The sequence below is a fragment of the Sinohyriopsis cumingii genome, chromosome 11 (genome assembly GCF_028554795.1).
Source record: "Sinohyriopsis cumingii isolate HCF-2022 chromosome 11, ASM2855479v2, whole genome shotgun sequence".
Taxonomy (NCBI): domain Eukaryota; kingdom Metazoa; phylum Mollusca; class Bivalvia; order Unionida; family Unionidae; genus Sinohyriopsis; species Sinohyriopsis cumingii.
In genome coordinates, this window is record NC_142971.1 from 12,202,064 (window position 1) to 12,219,168 (window position 17,105).

Consider the following 17,105-nt stretch of genomic DNA (forward strand, 5'->3'; position numbering starts at 1 on the left):
AGGAGAATTTATAAAAACTGATGACACAGAATACGGACCCAATGTTAAAATCGGTTTTGTCAATAACGGAATTATGGCCTTGTTTGATAGTGCTATCTACATGATTGATGGAAAAAATATTGAATCAATTCAAAAGGATGTCGATGTTGCTACAACAATAATTGGTCTAGCAAGATATTCTGATGATTATACAAGATCAGCTGGTCCATCAATGATGTTTGCCAAGGACACTTCTAATTTTCCTAACAGTGATCAGTATGATATTAGACGACCAAGAAACTTTGCCGATAACACTGACGCTGATGTGTGGCCGGTGGTTCGTGGTGCTAATGCAGAATTTAATTTAGGTTTCGCTGCATGTAGACAAATGCTAACAGGTAATCGTAGAAATTTTTCATGTGCAATTCCGCTGTGGCATATCTTTGGATTTTGCAGAGATGTCAGAAAGGTGATTTTTGGAGCAAAACATACAGTCGTGCTTGTTAGAAAAGCCGACGACAATGATGCTATATGGCGACCTCTAGGTGACGCTGGTAAGGTAAACATAACAAAACTATCACTGTGGATGTCAGTAATGACTCCTGCAATTACTGAAGAACAGCGACTGCTTTCTTTTATGGATCAAGGTGGTAAAGTGCTGCTATCGTGGCTTACAACAACCACAGATAGTATTCAAAGTACCAATAACAGTTTATTCACATGGCATACAGCATCACAGCAGGGGCTTGCCGCGCCGCGACATATTTTCATTGCTCTTCAGGATGTTGCACGGGTGGGTAATGAAACAAGTTCGCATATGATATTTGATCAACTTGGTATCACTGACGTTTCTCTGAGAATAAACGGGCATCAAGAACCATCTGAGAACATACTGTTGGATTTTGGTAATAATCATGATGCACGTGCATATCAACGCTTGGCGAAATATCTAGCGCGCGATCTAAACATTGACACTGGTTTGCAAATATCACAATTGGATTTTATATCTCATTATCCAATCTATTACTTCTCGCTGGAGCATCTTGATTTAATCAGACAGTCTGTCGTTGATATTCACTTTCGGGCTACCGTGAATAGAGACGCAGGAGTTATAGCTAATTACAGAGCAATCGCGGTCATACTTTCCGATAAGGCAATGTTGCTTGAAGGTGCTGGCGGCCGAATGATACTCATTGATGCACCAGTAGAAAATATGTAATATTTTCCGAAGATATGTAACAATTAGATCAATCTCGTATTAAATAAAATGTCATACAGTCATGTTAATGTCACTCTGACTCCTGGTCAGATCAAGAAATTAAAATCAAAGCAAGCATCAGCGTCAGGAACGTCAATAACACTTAAACATGAACAACTTAGTGGTGGTCAAAATAAGTTATCGGTTACTCAAACACAGCTTAATCAAATTTCCAGGGCTAACGCAGCAGGAAAAGGAATCAGACTTGATTTTAGTGCCGCAGCTGTCCATGATATGATTAAATCCAGTGGAATATTTCCACTTCTTGCAGCAATACCAGCGTTGATTGCCGCAGCAGCACCAGCAGTTGCCAAAGCCGCAGCGTTAGGAGCTGTTGGAACCGCAGCTGGAATGGCACTAAAGAAAGCAACTGGGAGAAAATATAAGAAACGAGGAGGAAATATACTCTTGCCATACCTAGCAATGAATCGTGCACTAATGGGTAAATTAAACCCAGAAAGAGATTTCTCAGCAGCTTTAGCTCCTGTGATACAACAAGTATTTTCCAAGCCTTAAGTATTGTCAGTATTGAAACGATCAGTTCCAACAGGATCCGGATATAGAAAAAAAACAGGCCGAGGTCTCAGACTTCCAGGAACTCCGCCATCATGGTACCCAAAAAGGTTTTGAAAACGCAAGGTGTTTCTGTTTCACTTCCAGCGTCCAACTTTGATTTACTTGATGCCGCTAAATGATTATGCGTAAAACATTTCAGAGGTGTCTTTATGCGAGATCAATTACCAGCACGACCGAATAATCCAGAAACAGGAATTATTAATCTTGATAACAGCGATGGTCCAGGAACTCACTGGGTTGCTTACGCGATCGATCCACGTGGAATTATCTATTTTGATTCGTACGGGCTAGCACCGCCAGTTGAATTCCTCTGATATGTATCCCCGCTGACTTCGTCAGCAAAGGTTTGGTATTCAACTCTGCCAACACAAACACTAACCGATCCTCCGATATGTGGCCGTGAAGTATTAAATGTTCTTGATGCAATCTCGAAATCAACGAGTTCTCCTCACAAAGTTGTGCACGAATACACGTTGAAATCACAGATGTGATTTCCAAATTTAAACAACCCCATAACCAATAATGGTTGATATTTACGGAAGATCAAGCAGAACAAAGAAAGAAAAAAAAGATATCGATTTATCAAAGTATGCGACCAAAGATGAAATTGATAATCTTTTAACGTTAACCGGAATAGACCCAGATGAGGTTGTAATTTTCAAGATCGACATGGCAAGCTAAAAACCAGTAACATTAGGTGGAATGACATAATTCGCAGGGTCATTGGAGCTACCACGGACAACATCGTTGTATTCACTGACAGCGGCAGAATCAGAGATTCACTGATATCAATCGCGGCGCTTCGAGATGACACATGAAAAGTCGCAGGGGAACGTGTAGCGAAGACCGGTGATACAATGACAGGTGAACTCAATCTCGGCAACAACAAAATAACCGTGTTAGCGATTCCAACATCCCTGGAAGATGCCGCAAACAAAATGTAGACACCGTTGACAGTAAACTAACCACATTGCGGGCAGAGTATGATGTTCACATAAACGCATTTACAAGACTTCGAAGAAACTTCACAAAAACTGATGAGGCCGTGGATAAGTTCTTTGGGACTCCTCCAGTCATCGACACGAAACTTTCTGAAATCATACCAAATCTTACTAATAACGCCAACGATATCAATAAGATTAATACCCGGTTAGGTGTAGTCAGAACAGATAAAAGTTTTTCAGATCAAATCGCTTTGATACAAAATAGCATTGACACGATCAAACAAACACAGCAAAACATCGTAGCGGGTATTCCTGAGATCATTGCCAAAACCAGTTTGATTAAAGTCCCCAATGGAGTTACCCCAGGGCATTTTATCAACATCGTATACACGGTATCATCGGGATTCGCAACATGGTCCCGACAAAATAATACTATCAAATATACAGCAACAGCCACTGGCGTGTATAGACTGTCTGTGTTTAGTGCTGCAAAATTTGAAATCTTCACAATATATCCCTGGAGACATTCCACTGACAAATATTCTGGGGTTGTGACTATCATACTAAACAAGGAAACCGAAGAAACATTTATACTGGAAGCCGCAGACAAGAAATTGACCGCAACATCGTACTGGTGGTGTTTGGAATTTGTAGCTGAAACGCCTCAATTGGTTACCGCGTAAAATAATAAATGCAAAGTGTTTCGGCATCAACGACAACACTAAATGCTCAGCAATATAGGTATGATCAAGTACGCGAATGGCAGTCAGAGTTAAAAACCACTATTGACAATTGTGCAACAAAGATAAAAAAATACAAACGGCGTGTAACTGTATTAGACACAATAGTGTATTCGGTATCTGCAGTAGTTGCATCTACTGGGGTGCTATTATCAGCGCTGACACCAGTGACAACTGCAATCGCGATTACAATCACAATTTCAGCATCAACGACGATTGCAGGAGTTGCTAATATAATTGCGAAAAAAATATCCTCATGTGCGCTAACAAAATTACACGAATATGAAAAGTTAAACAGCGCGGCCACGAGCACCTACTCGAAATTGTCGTCGTTGATATCATCCAGCCTCGACGATACAGTTATATCCGATTCCGAATTCACATTGATGTCCAGCGCATACAACGATTACGAAAACACAAAGAACTTTGATTTGAAAACGATGAAGATAATGATGGAATTACTTCAGCATCGAGCTTTGCTCGACATAGCCGCAAACACAGCTCCGGTAAAAACATCAATGATAACAATATCTTCAACGCAACCAGAGTTTAATATTAATTTTTCAACTGCAATTCCAGCAAAAGAAATCGCGCTGGCACAATTACGAGTATATCATAGTTGGCCCAACATCAGGTCGACATCATTTCATGGACAGTTGCCAAATAATTCATTTGTATTTTCGTATCAGAATAAACCTGGTGCCGATGGCACTGACGGTACTCCAGATTGGAACGTCATTTATTTACCAACAGGGTCCTATCAGATAGAAGAAATCAACAAAGAAATACAGTGTCAAATGAAGCGTATCACGGGAAAGGAAGCAAAAATATCAATAATCGCCCACGAGCCAACGTTGTCAATGATCATCGAAGTCGCTTCACCGGGTTACGCCGTAGACATTTATAACAGTTCAATCAGAACAGTATTAGGATGGCCTGAAGTCGCTCCACTGGCACAACCAATACCACCAACACCTAAAAAGTCTGACTATGTCACTGATAATAAGTCATATCACGAAGTGTTACTGTTATACGAGGAAAATTTAATTCAGCTAAAAAACGCAACGTTGGGCAGTATATTTGAATTTCACAGTAAGGATAATATCAAATGTTTTTTTACTTATAAAAGGGATCTCCAAAGAGGAACAGTTAAATACTTTTATACAAACCTAGATGAGATCAATCATTACTTCAAATTTATTGATGAAGAGCATAAGAAACAATTACAGCAACTACGGCAACTTTTCCAAGAACATATTTTTGATACATCACTAGGCAGCGAAATTATTAAACAAATTGAGATATTAAATCAGCTCGCATATGATATGGAATACTTCAATCAGCGACTAATTCAGGCGATAATCGATCATGTTGACGGTGTAACCAAATATAAGCAACAATTTTTAAACTTCTTTAGAATACCAGAGGTGAATCTACCAAATTTTAAACTTCCCTTGTATAACGTTCCCGAGTTAAGAAAATCCGTCACTGACCTCATCAATGAATCCTTTGAAGATATACTCGCACAATACAAACAAACACTACCACCGCCAACTATCCTCAGACATGACAATTCCACAGCCAGTTATGGCAGACATATTTCTCCGGGATACGTAAATATCACTGATGTCGTCGCGTTCAATCTTGTGTGTGACGCAATCAATGGCAGTTACAACATAGACACAACAGTATCAAATCAAGCCCAGCAAGGGTTTATACTATACTCATTTACTCCTGAAGAACCACCTGGGTTTTTGATTGTACAAGAGCCAATCAATCAGTATTTCTGCAGTGTTTAAATCCAATGCTGACAAGGATAAATTTTAAAGTCACTGACCAACAGGGTAGACTTTTGGACCTGAGAAATGAAACTATTAGTATTAATTTGCTGGTGAAATCCTAGAGGATTTTCAAATCGTGAAACGATTTTCAATTAATAATATCATATCATAATAATGTCCAAAAAATCTTCGAATTTCCGGAAGTACGATGATGATGATGAAAATCTCTCTGACAGTGATTTTATTGTTAGTGATGAAGATGTCTCTGACAGTGATTTTATTGTTAGTGATGAAGATGTCTCTGACAGTGATTTTATTGTTAGTGATGAAGATGTCTCTGACAGTGATTTTATTGTTAGTGACAGTGACGACAATGATGGCACTGTTGGTAACATCACCATCAATGACAGCACTGTCACAATAAATTATATTAAATGATAAAAAAAATATAGCATGTGTCAGCACGTGAAATGTTCCACATACGACAAACAAACACTTGAAGAATATATCAGGAAAATATTCAGCGCAGCGTCGTCGATTTCATCAATGATGAAATTGGGTGAAGTTAAAATAGTTATTGATAAATACGGCAATGATAATTTTTTACTGACAGAATTGCAGTTGAAACAACTACAAGAGAATCATATCATAGCGATCACATGTTTTCCAGACCAAATCATGAATTATACTCACTCGTGTATTTCGTGGGATCATCTTGATAAGATACTGCAGTAGAAATGTCAAAGACATTTCCAGAAATTCTTTAGAATTTTTAAATATTATATATATTTTTTTTAACACTGACAATTTCACTGATTTTGATAGGGTATTTGCTAGTAAAAACCAGAGAAAATGACAATTTCACTGATTTTGATAGGGTATTTGCTAGTAAAAACCAGTGAAACTGTCCAAGTTGCTAATTTTGATAGGGTATTTGCTAGTAAAAACCAGTGAAATCGGACAATTGCATAATTTTATTATATATATTTTTTTTAACACTGACAATTTCGCTGATTTTGATAGGGTATTTGCTAGTAGCAACCAGAGAAATCGGACAATTGCATAATTTTATTATATATATTTTTTTTAACACTGACAATTTCGCTGATTTTGAAAGGTATTTGCTAGTAGCAACCAGAGAAATTGTCCAAGTTGCTAATCTTCATAGGGTATTTGCTAGTAGCAATCAGTGAAATTGTCTATTTCACTGGTTTTGACAGGGCAATTGCTAGTAAAAACCAACGAAATTGTCCAAGTTGCTGATCCTGACAGGGCATTTGCTAGTAAAAACCAACGAAAATGTCCAAGTTGCTGATTTTATTATATATGATTTTTACACCACTGACCATTTCACTGATCCTGACAGGGTAATTGCTAGTAAAAACCAATGAAATCGGACAATTGCATAATTTTATTATATATATTTTTTTTAACACTGACGATTTCGCTGATTTTGATAGGGTATTTGCTAGTAAAAACCAACGATATTGTCCATTTCACTGGTTTTGACAGGGCAATTGCTAGTAAAAACCAACAAAATTGTCCAAGTTGCTGATCCTGACAGGGCATTTGCTAGTAAAAACCAACGAAAATGTCCAAGTTGCTTATCTTGATGGGGTATTTGCTAGTAAAAACCAACGAAATCGGACAATTGCATAATTTGGACAGTAAAAAAAAAGTAATATTTTTTTTACTTTCGATTTCACTTCCTTGATTTTATCAAGGTATTTGACTTCGTCAATGACGAAATCAAGGTGAGGTATTTACTTCCTCGTCAGTGACAAAGTCAGCGATGACTTTGTCAGCAGACATACAATGTTTCAATTTTCGGACGCGATTATTTATTATCTTTTTCATCTCATACTCGCCTGCTAATGCCAGCCTGATCTTTTCGATTGCACGAGACAGTGGAACAAATTCATTTATTTGTGCATCTTCTATGCCAGCTAGTGATTTATACAAATTATTTTGGATCATCTTTATAAATCGATATTGAGCAGGAAGAATATAACGCCCTGCGCATTTAGATTCATATAATGATTCAAAATCAGACAGAATTGTTTCAGGATTTAGTGATAAATTAAATCCTTGTTTATCTAATTGTTTAATAGCATCAATCACATTATTGATATTTTCGTGATTCATATTTATATATATTTTTATATATTTAAAATAAAAAAACATCACATCTCCTTTGAGCTTCTAGCTTATCATATGATAGGCTACCAAACTCAGGAGCAGAAACACGACCCCAATGAGCTCCTAACCTGTCAAATAACAGTCTAGAAAGCCAGAGGGTGTGTTTGCGAACGACGAGACATTCCCCATTTGTGAACCCCCTAGCTTACCATTTGATATGCTAGCAAGGTTCATGTAGGGACAACTTATAACATGTAGTATTTACATCTGTAAAGCTTCTAAATTGCCACCACATTTTAGCAAGCTTACACAATAGTATAACTTAATTCTAACTTACCTTAAGATGGCACAAACACATAGTATTTATAATATTTACAGTAGAAGCATATTTACAGCAGTTGTATTTACAGTAGAAGCATATTTACAGCAGTTGTACTTACAATATTTACAATAGGGACGGTACAAACATATAGACAACACAGACAGATGCGGGGTTATACTCTACGTCCAACAAAGCTGCACCCCCACCCCCAAAATCAATCCCGTTGGGTGGTAAAAGACCACCCCTGAACGGGGCGATAACGGAGAAACTTGTGCAGCTTCTTTGGGTTTCGAAAACCCCATATATTATTCGGACGATATTGTATATAAACCGACTGATACCTGGGAGTTCAGAAATAGCTCAGCGTGATTTTAAAACATTTTTTCTTAAATATGATCGTGTGAAAAATACGGATGTACCATAAACCCGAACAAGTGTAATAAAATAGTGATATTGTCTGTAAAAAAAAGATAAATACGTGTTTATTCCTGACAAAGTCAGGGATAAAATCATTCTTGACGCTGTCACCTTGATAAAATCAAGGGGAAATAAAGGGAAGTTATTTACTTCCTTGTGCAGAAAATCGTCTGCTCGTACCTGTAAAGTGTTATAGCGCGCTGTCAAGTGACAAGGGAGAAATAATTGTATCACTGACTTTAAAAATCCTTCGGATTTTCACACAGTCACTGCAGAGTTATCTACATAAGAAAATATAATCCAGCTATCAAACTTACGTGAAAAAGTTGATTTGATAATATTTTCTGCAACACGTTGAACCGAAGCCCCACAAATATCAAAATGCTTACTGGCTGAGTTTATTGATTGAAATTCTCTCTCTTCATTCGTATCTAAATTTATAGATATAACTCTCCTGGCAATCTTATTACCACGACCAGTACTCCTAGCCCTACAATTTTCGCTCTGCGTCACAGCTCTCAGATTGGATAAATTATTATTAAGTTTCTGTCCATCAATGTGATCAATTACAAGACCGTCTTTGATCTCTCCTCGGAAACACTTGAACACGAACTTGTGATTATGATAGGTTTTACCCCCACCAACCCTAAATCTTAGATAACCAGCATTACTAACAGCACCAACTGGTTTTTTCAATCTGCAATGTCTAACTATTCCCTCACGTGATTCTTCATAATTTTTAATGGTTGGATGTCGAACAAATTCTTGATTCATTTATAACTTCATGTATTTGTCTAATTTATAATTTGTCTGAAAACTTATAAAGTTATATAATCGCTCTCAGATTTCAGCGCATCTCCGTTATTTTTTTTATTGTAATATCGCTTGAGTTCACGGTATCGTTTCGCCCCGCATCCCGCACATAATTGTGTTTTACCCCTGACACCAATGCCACATCGCAGGCAGGGAATAGGTCTGTGCTTCCTCATTTGATGCTTTGTATGTGTTCACCGCAGAATTCCTTCCTGCAAGGCTTATTACAGACTGTTACGGATCCAACTTTTAACCACTTGCAGTTATTCATTTGTATATATATATATATTTCTTATTTAAATATTTGTCTTAAATATAATATGAAGGGTTTATTTGGCGCTGGGAGATTCGATCTTGACAGGCTAAACAGAGACTCACGACGGCGGAATCTAACTGATCTATTTAATATTATCAGGGAGGGTAAAAAAGAATTCTGCGATGACGGCGCTTCTCATGTATGGTCGTCATTTAAAATTATCCACGATATTGACGAAATCATCGATGACAGCAGTGATGTTGACGAAGTTATCGATGCTACAATGGCTGATGCCCGAGCAAAAACAATTATTGATTATCTATTTGATATTTATCAAAGCGATGAACACAGTAAGAAATATTTTTTCAGAATAAAATTTATTGTGCAAACAGATTCCGATACGTGGATTATCCGTGACAAACTCGACCCTGTTCTTGCTAACGGAAAGACCATTCTGTTAAGTAGAGATTCCAAACCAGGAATGCTGACCGGGATTGATAAACCATATTACGCTCGAGCGTATCCTGTAACCGCAGTTGTTTATGGAATCTATCTGGTAAAAAAAACTAAAAATTGATAAACTCACCCCGATGAAGACGTCATCAAAATCCAAAGGATTTTCTGGAAACGCAAGCGTTTCTACGCTGAATTGTGTAGCCGAGCGAGTAATGGAACATTTTAAAAACGCAAAACGAGGAAACGGTTTAACCAATCTGCGACGTGAAAAAATAACAGCATGGGCAAGTCAAGGATACTGGGGCAACAATAAATGATGTTGCTGTGCTATCAAGCAAATTAAAATGTTCAATAACAGTAAAAACACTAACCGGGGAAATATTATATAATTCCAAACATTATAAAAAGTCAGGATTGCCGATTGAAATTATTTATCATAACTCTCATGCCTGGACTGATGCAGTTACAATATTTCCACGAGATCGTGTTGTCAAACTTTATTCCGGAAACATATTTGATGCTATTTACATGCTGAGTAAAACCGACCCTGTGTCAGTGTGGTTATTTAGGAGTTCCAAAGATTCCGAGTATGATCAATTTGTAAAACCCAACGGGGAATTATACCAGACAGAGTCGTTGCAACAACAAATGAAAAAACTCGCAGAGAAATATGTGAGAAACGCAAGCGTTTCTGAAGACATTGAGCAGTTATTGGTTAACTGTTTTACAGTTCCAAGTGTTGCCGCTCACGCCACCAGAGAAAGAAATTCGTGGAGACCAACCCGAAGTCAGTTTCTTTCGGATATACAATTAAGTTGTGTCGAGTATGGACATGGCGGGTTGTGGAATACCCGATATGACTACCGGGATATGATTTCCGTGGATATGATTGCTTGCTACCCAGGAAGCTTTCTCGGGAACGGCGAGTGCAGCGAATACTTTAAGCGATTTGGACATCCCACGAACTCGATGACACGAGTTGCTATAAACGGCGTTTTACCCGACTTTGACCTGACAGGATTTGCTCGTGTGGCTTCGTTTGAATTCTCCGCAATACTTCATCCATGCTGTTATGTTTGGTTTGGCAGACACTTCAGTGAAAAGCGGTGGGTACCAATAGTGTTATTGTGATATATGCTTGACAGCCGAATACTGGTATCATTGACTGTCAGTGAAGCAATCATATCATATCAACCGCAGACCTCAGTTTGGTTGCCAACACCGAAGCGTGTCAGTGTAGATGAAGTTATTAGCGAGTATGCACGAGAGAGTCCAAATACCCCGATGGATGTCATTGTCAGTGAGGCTCCTAAAGTTCTCAAGATAAAACATAGCAATAGTGAAAAAGCAGCAAAAGATCTTGGACGAAGAATAATCGGTAAATTTACTCAGGGTGCAGCATTTGATCATAAAATGCATCACTCGCGACTGATTATCGATGATGCTGAATTGGATTTTATAATTGCTGACGCTGTTGCGAGAAATATATTTTGTAATCGAGAGGATGTGTTCTTGTCCGACGGAAGAAAGTTGGGCACAATTGTAAGTTATATCGACGGAGAATCGCCTCAGTACACACATTTAAGATCTTCAATGCTGGCTTATGTTTCTATAAATTTACTATCAATGATAAATCGATTTCCTGACACCGCAGTTAGAGTTGCAACGGATTCATTTTACATCAATAAAAAATATTCAGAATCACTGGCTCGTTTTACAGGCACTGATGAATCATGGAGTTCATGGAGAATAAAAGCGGAGATGTTACACGAATATTGTGAATCTGCTGATGTTGCAATTAAGGATGATTATTGTAAATCAGAAATGTCAGAAATGTCGACGACAACTTCGATGTTGCCATCTGTGTATGATCCAATCACTAGACACAAAACCGTTTATTTGAACAGGCTGGAAGGGTCTGGTAAAACAACTCAAGCGATTGAATTATTTGGAAAATCGGATATGATTGTGCTAACACCTACACACAGGCTTGCCAGGGAGATGAAACAGCGAGGAGTCAATTCTTGTACTTATCACAGCTTTTTCAAATACAGCGGCGGTGTGTGGATGTCAGATCGAATGGGAACAAAATATATTCCCGAGAAAATAATTTGGGATGAGATATGTACGGTGCCGCTGGAAACATTAAAAACATTTCTTGATTGGCTGCTAATGAAAACTACTGCAGTGATTATGTGCGGCAATCACGGTCAACCACCTCCGTTTGTCGGCGCATCTCCACATGATTGGTTAAAAGATTTTGTTGATTATTACGAAGAAGTGTCTGATGATCATAGAGCACTTGATGCAACATTGAAAGAATTTAAAACATTAATGAGATTACAACCGAATAAAATTCAATGTGAAATTATGCGCGAGATGATTCCTGAAACTTCGATGAGCGACTTTTGGGATGTGCGGAAACCAGACGATTTGATAGTAGCAAGTAGAAAGATAGTCAGAGACACACTTCAACAACAACTATTTCAATTACAACAAGAAAAGTTTCCAATGCTGCCAGCACCGTTATGTTACAGACCAGCTGATACGCGGTTACAGAATATAGATGTTGATATTCCTGGGCGCCTGACTGCGTCAGGGACAGAGAAACAGAATTTAGTACTGAATGATATTGTGTTAGTTGATATTAATGCTGTCGAAGATGCACTAAAAATGAATAAATCCCCGTGGACGCTAGGATACGCAATGACAATTCATTCATCTCAAGGACTAACTATCAGTGATACAACTGTCTGGATTGTTGATGATCGAATCGAATGGTCAAACTTAGTCTACTTGGCTGTGTCCAGAGTCAGAAGAATTGTCTTGGATGAATCAAACGCTGATAAAATTAATAATGAAAACAACAGCGATGATGATGTAATAAGAAAAAACTCTCTGGTTACAAACAGAGTGACAAAAAAAATAATCGCGATTTTGATCTTGATGTTGAATTTATCAGAGCGCTGAAACAACAGCAGAATAATCATTGCGCGAGCTGTAATTGCATAATGCTATGGCAGTATTCGAATACAAATTCAAGACAATTTACCGTAGACAGAAAAGATAACAATCGCGGTCATACGCGTGATAATATCATGTTGACCTGTCTTGAGTGTAATCGACGTCGGGGTGCTAGTTAAGTGATCGAAATCACTGAAGTGATTTTGGTGGTAATTGTGTGTCCTCGGGAATTACCTGAAGTTGCTCACGTGTGAATCCACGTTGAGGAGCAGTTGAATCCAACCTGTAAATTGCTGGTCTGCCAGTGGATCTTGTCACAGTGGATATCTTGTGTGTGGTAACGCTCCAAATAGGATGTCGCTCTTTGTTTACCACCTTCAAGTTCACCTGGTTCATATAAATATCTTACAGTTACATTACCCAGTATTGGCTGCGCTGAAGAATCATGTCGTACGGGTATATATTTTTTTGTGATTGCAATGGCAGGTTTCATGTTGGTTGCTCGAGTAATCTCGCTATTTAGTGCAGCTATCACGCTTGGTAATCTTGCAACCCATTCGTGCGATCTCGTATCCTGAATGAATTCCTTCGCGTATTGATATCCAAATAACTGCTCAGCAAGTGTTCGATTGAATCGCTCAACAATTGCCTGATCACGGTGAATTTCAGTATGTCCTCGTCTGATGGTGACGTTATGTTGTTTCATCAACGATAATACTGCACCTTGAAATTCTTTGCCAGGATCAACTTGTAATAGATTTGGCCATCGCAGACCACGTTGATAAATTCGTTTAAACGCAGAAGCAACCTCAGATGCTGTTTTAGTCGTTAACGGTTCAGCATCTTTGTATCTACTTGCAACATCAACTACAGTTAGCGCGTACTTGTATGTGCGTCTTCGGATAGTATCATGTGGCAGAAATAATATATCAGCCTGATGAACTTCATTTGGCACACTAACATCAAAATGTGCAAAGTGAATTTGTTTAGGGCGCGGTAGATAAATTTGCCATATTGCCTGTCGGGATAACCAATTTTTGGCAGTAACTTTTTGTAACTTTTGCTGCTTCAGTGAGTTTACTAATTGCTGCGTTACCTCTCCAGTATCCTCTTGGGGAATAATAAATCGACTCCATTATAATTAATTACCAGCGCCTAATACAAGCTTAGATTTCATTGCAGTTTTTATTAACCAGGATGCTAACCTCTCCTTGAAAGATTTATCAGTGATGGCATCCAACGCATGAATTAATTTCACATCCGCGAGATGACGCTGTTGCAAATCCTTGCTTCGGTAAGCTACATCATGAGCATGACACGCCTTATCAATAGCATTTATCGGATACTCACCTGGATTGGGCTGATCCTGAGCATTAAGTCTGATATCAAGTCGGGTTCCAGGACCGCAGTAATTATATCCTGGAAGATGTTTTTCTCCTGGGTATTTAGCCCATGGAGCCCCTGGTAATTTTCCTAACTTGGCTGCAATATCACCGCCTCGCTTTTTTAAAAAATAAATTTAAACTTTTTTATACCGCATCGTTCACACTTGCCTGTAAGCGCTTGTCGATTATTTTTTGTTGTAATTGTTGTCATATCCGCAGTTGGGGTATGTGCTCGGCATTTCACACAATATAAATTCATATTATTTTTATAATATATCTAATGGAGATTACTGACTTTTCTGCGTCAAAGTGACGAGAGCCAATCAAACATAACTCAGTGCTACCAAATTCAATTCGAATGATTATTATAGGCCCATCTGGGTCGGGTAAGACGCAGTTGTTACTTAATTTAATAATGAAGTGGATGAAGTGGGATAAATTATATTTGATTGCACCATCAGTGGATGATCAGCGATGCTACAGCGTGTTAAAAGATTTTAACAAAAGTGCAAAATTGATAAGTGAAGAAGATGTTGTTGATTTTATAACTGATATTGATGAAGCACCGAGTATCGATGATATTGATGGGAGTATTAATAATATAGTCGTGTACGTTGATATCATGCTGGACAAACAATCAAACCCTGCCAGGATATTTTCACGCGGCAGGCATAAAAACACCGATGTGATTTATGTAACTCAACGGTATACACAAATACCAAAAGTGATCAGAGATAACTGTAACGTTCTCGCGGTATTTAACGGCGTTGACGCACACGCGTTACAAAATATTCATCGGACTTGGTGCAGCGGGGACATGGACATAAATAAATTCAGAAATTTCTTTAGTCGTGCTCAGGCAAAACCATACGGATTTGTAACGATAAATTTACATGATCCTCGGACACGGTATTGAGTTGGGTTAGATACAATTTTTAACTAGAAATCCTGAAGGATCAGAAATGCTTGCATTTTGAGCAGCAGAGAGACTAGGCCACCAAGTGTTTTGTCTAGTAGACCCCGGAGTCAAGAAGTATTTTTATAGTTAGTTATTTTTCATGAAATAACTCTTCTAGTCAGCAGAGAAGGCTTATTTATCATAGTTTTCTGAATAGAGGGTTTATTTTGTGAAATAAGACCCTCTATCAAGAGTGTTCTCGATATAGGGTTCTGTTGGATGGAATAGTTGGTGGGCTCAGTCTCTCTGCTGCTTAACTGCATTATGATAGGCATATAAAGCAAAGAATTAAGAATGAACTTCAATCAGTGCGTGTTTTCAAAAAGGCAAACAAATTTTTAAAAAAACTAAGATCATACCTTTATCTAAGAAATCATTCCACTTTTTACTCCATGCAGTGAGCTGTTTAGCATAGTTTTTCTCAACTTCATTTCGCTGGTCTATCATTTGACGTAGACTGCTGCAGAGCTTGTAACCATTATCACACCGTGCTACAGAGCGACTGTATTTCCCAAGTTCCCAGAAACTATCACTACTGGCTTGCACCATGTCATCCATTGCAGACTAGAATGGTACTTCAAGTTTTTGAAAGAAAAGAAAATAATACTACATGTAGCTAAATCAAATTTTTAATATCACTCAATTTTCTGAAACGTAGCATTTTCATCAAACTCATAATATGAATTTTAAATGCTTTATCTTACTAAATTTTCAACAACTTATATTTAAGGAATTTTTTTTTAAAATTAATAAGCCATCATACTATGATGATCAATGGAAGTCAAATCTAAAATTCCTTGTCTGGCTTGTGCGAACACTCAATTTGCATTTCTGTGGTCATATGTTCAAACCCCAGCAACAGCATCTAAAGGGTTAATGATTGTCTATTCATGTTTATTGTTTTCACAGTATTGGAACACATCCAAATTTATCTAATTTCCATAATGATGTACATGTAAGATATCTTTAATTTTGTAACAAGTTTTTGTGTAAATTTTTTTGTTTCTTCAGTAGGTAGGAACCGGTCAAATGTTTCACAAATATCAAAGGAAATAAGACAACTCAGGCATGAGTTCTGATGTTACACATACCATGAACTGCATTATATGCTACCAGGTAAACCAAGAAAAGGACATTTAATTTGCAAAACTTGTGCAAAAAGTAACAAAATCTGTGCTAAAGTTTCCAAAAGGCTGAAGAAAAGGATAACTTTATGCTCTTACTGCTGAATGAAAGAAAAATTCAGTACAACTTTATACAGTATAGCTCACATAACTTTTTAATTTCTCTAAGTATCATGGCGAGAGTGAATAGGATTTTTAAAAATGTCCCTCTACTATCTCTCCATGCATGGCAATGGAGCTGCCATGGCCTAAAACAAAGAACACCATGTATTCTGAGTTGCATACAGTATAACACAAATTAACATGCAGTCCAGGTAGTATCAATAAAATCAATGGTTTTCTGTTTAAGACCCCAGAAGAATCTGCTCAAGAGTTTCAGAAAGAGAGAAAGACAGAGGGAAAAAGAATGGTGGAGTACTGTGTTAACACATTAACCCCTAGCGACAACTTTACGGGGCAGGAGGTAGTTGCCTACTGCCGAGCTCTGCAGCGTCATTGTCATGCATGATACACTAACGTGGATGGTATTATAGAAAGGTAGACAGATGTAGCTCTACAATGATGCCAAATAATCTGGAATATCTAGTTGCACTACAAAATACAGATAGAAAAACCTCATTTTTTGGACCCGACTTTTTTTTACGCAAAATTTGTCCGTGGTCGGAATCCCATTTTGTGTCCGGATTTTAGACCTTTTGGTCTCAGATGTAACGCAAACCGGTATGAACTGCAAGCAGACAGATGAGCCTTTGCAAAAAGTAGGATAAGATGGGCATTTGGAATAAAGAGTTGTCTCCATACGAAAATAATGGCTCCGTTTAGCAAAACAAAAAAAAAACAACAACAAAATAAGTCCAACTTTTACCCTTCTGCTCATGCGCGAGTCAAATAGCCAACGAAAAACGATGTTTCTAACACAACTAGGCAGTATGTTATTGAAAGATGACTGGGGATTTGGTGTTTTCGAGTCTATTCAGAAATAGCTTTCAAAAT

At 37.9% G+C, this 17,105-nt stretch overlaps 1 protein-coding gene across 5 annotated transcripts in view; it reads right to left on the reverse strand.

The window, feature by feature from the left end:
• Positions 1-17,105, reverse strand: part of LOC149787615 (protein kinase C and casein kinase substrate in neurons protein 2-like) — a 149,663-nt gene that overhangs the window by 108,478 nt on the left and 24,080 nt on the right. For all 5 annotated transcript variants that reach the window (XM_089973789.1, XM_089973791.1, XM_089973787.1 and 2 more), the window contains exon 2: positions 15,348-15,563. In XM_089973789.1, the coding sequence (XP_089829915.1) occupies positions 15,348-15,546 (199 nt within the window). In that variant the 5' untranslated portion in view covers positions 15,547-15,563. The remainder of the gene's footprint in view (positions 1-15,347; positions 15,564-17,105) is intronic.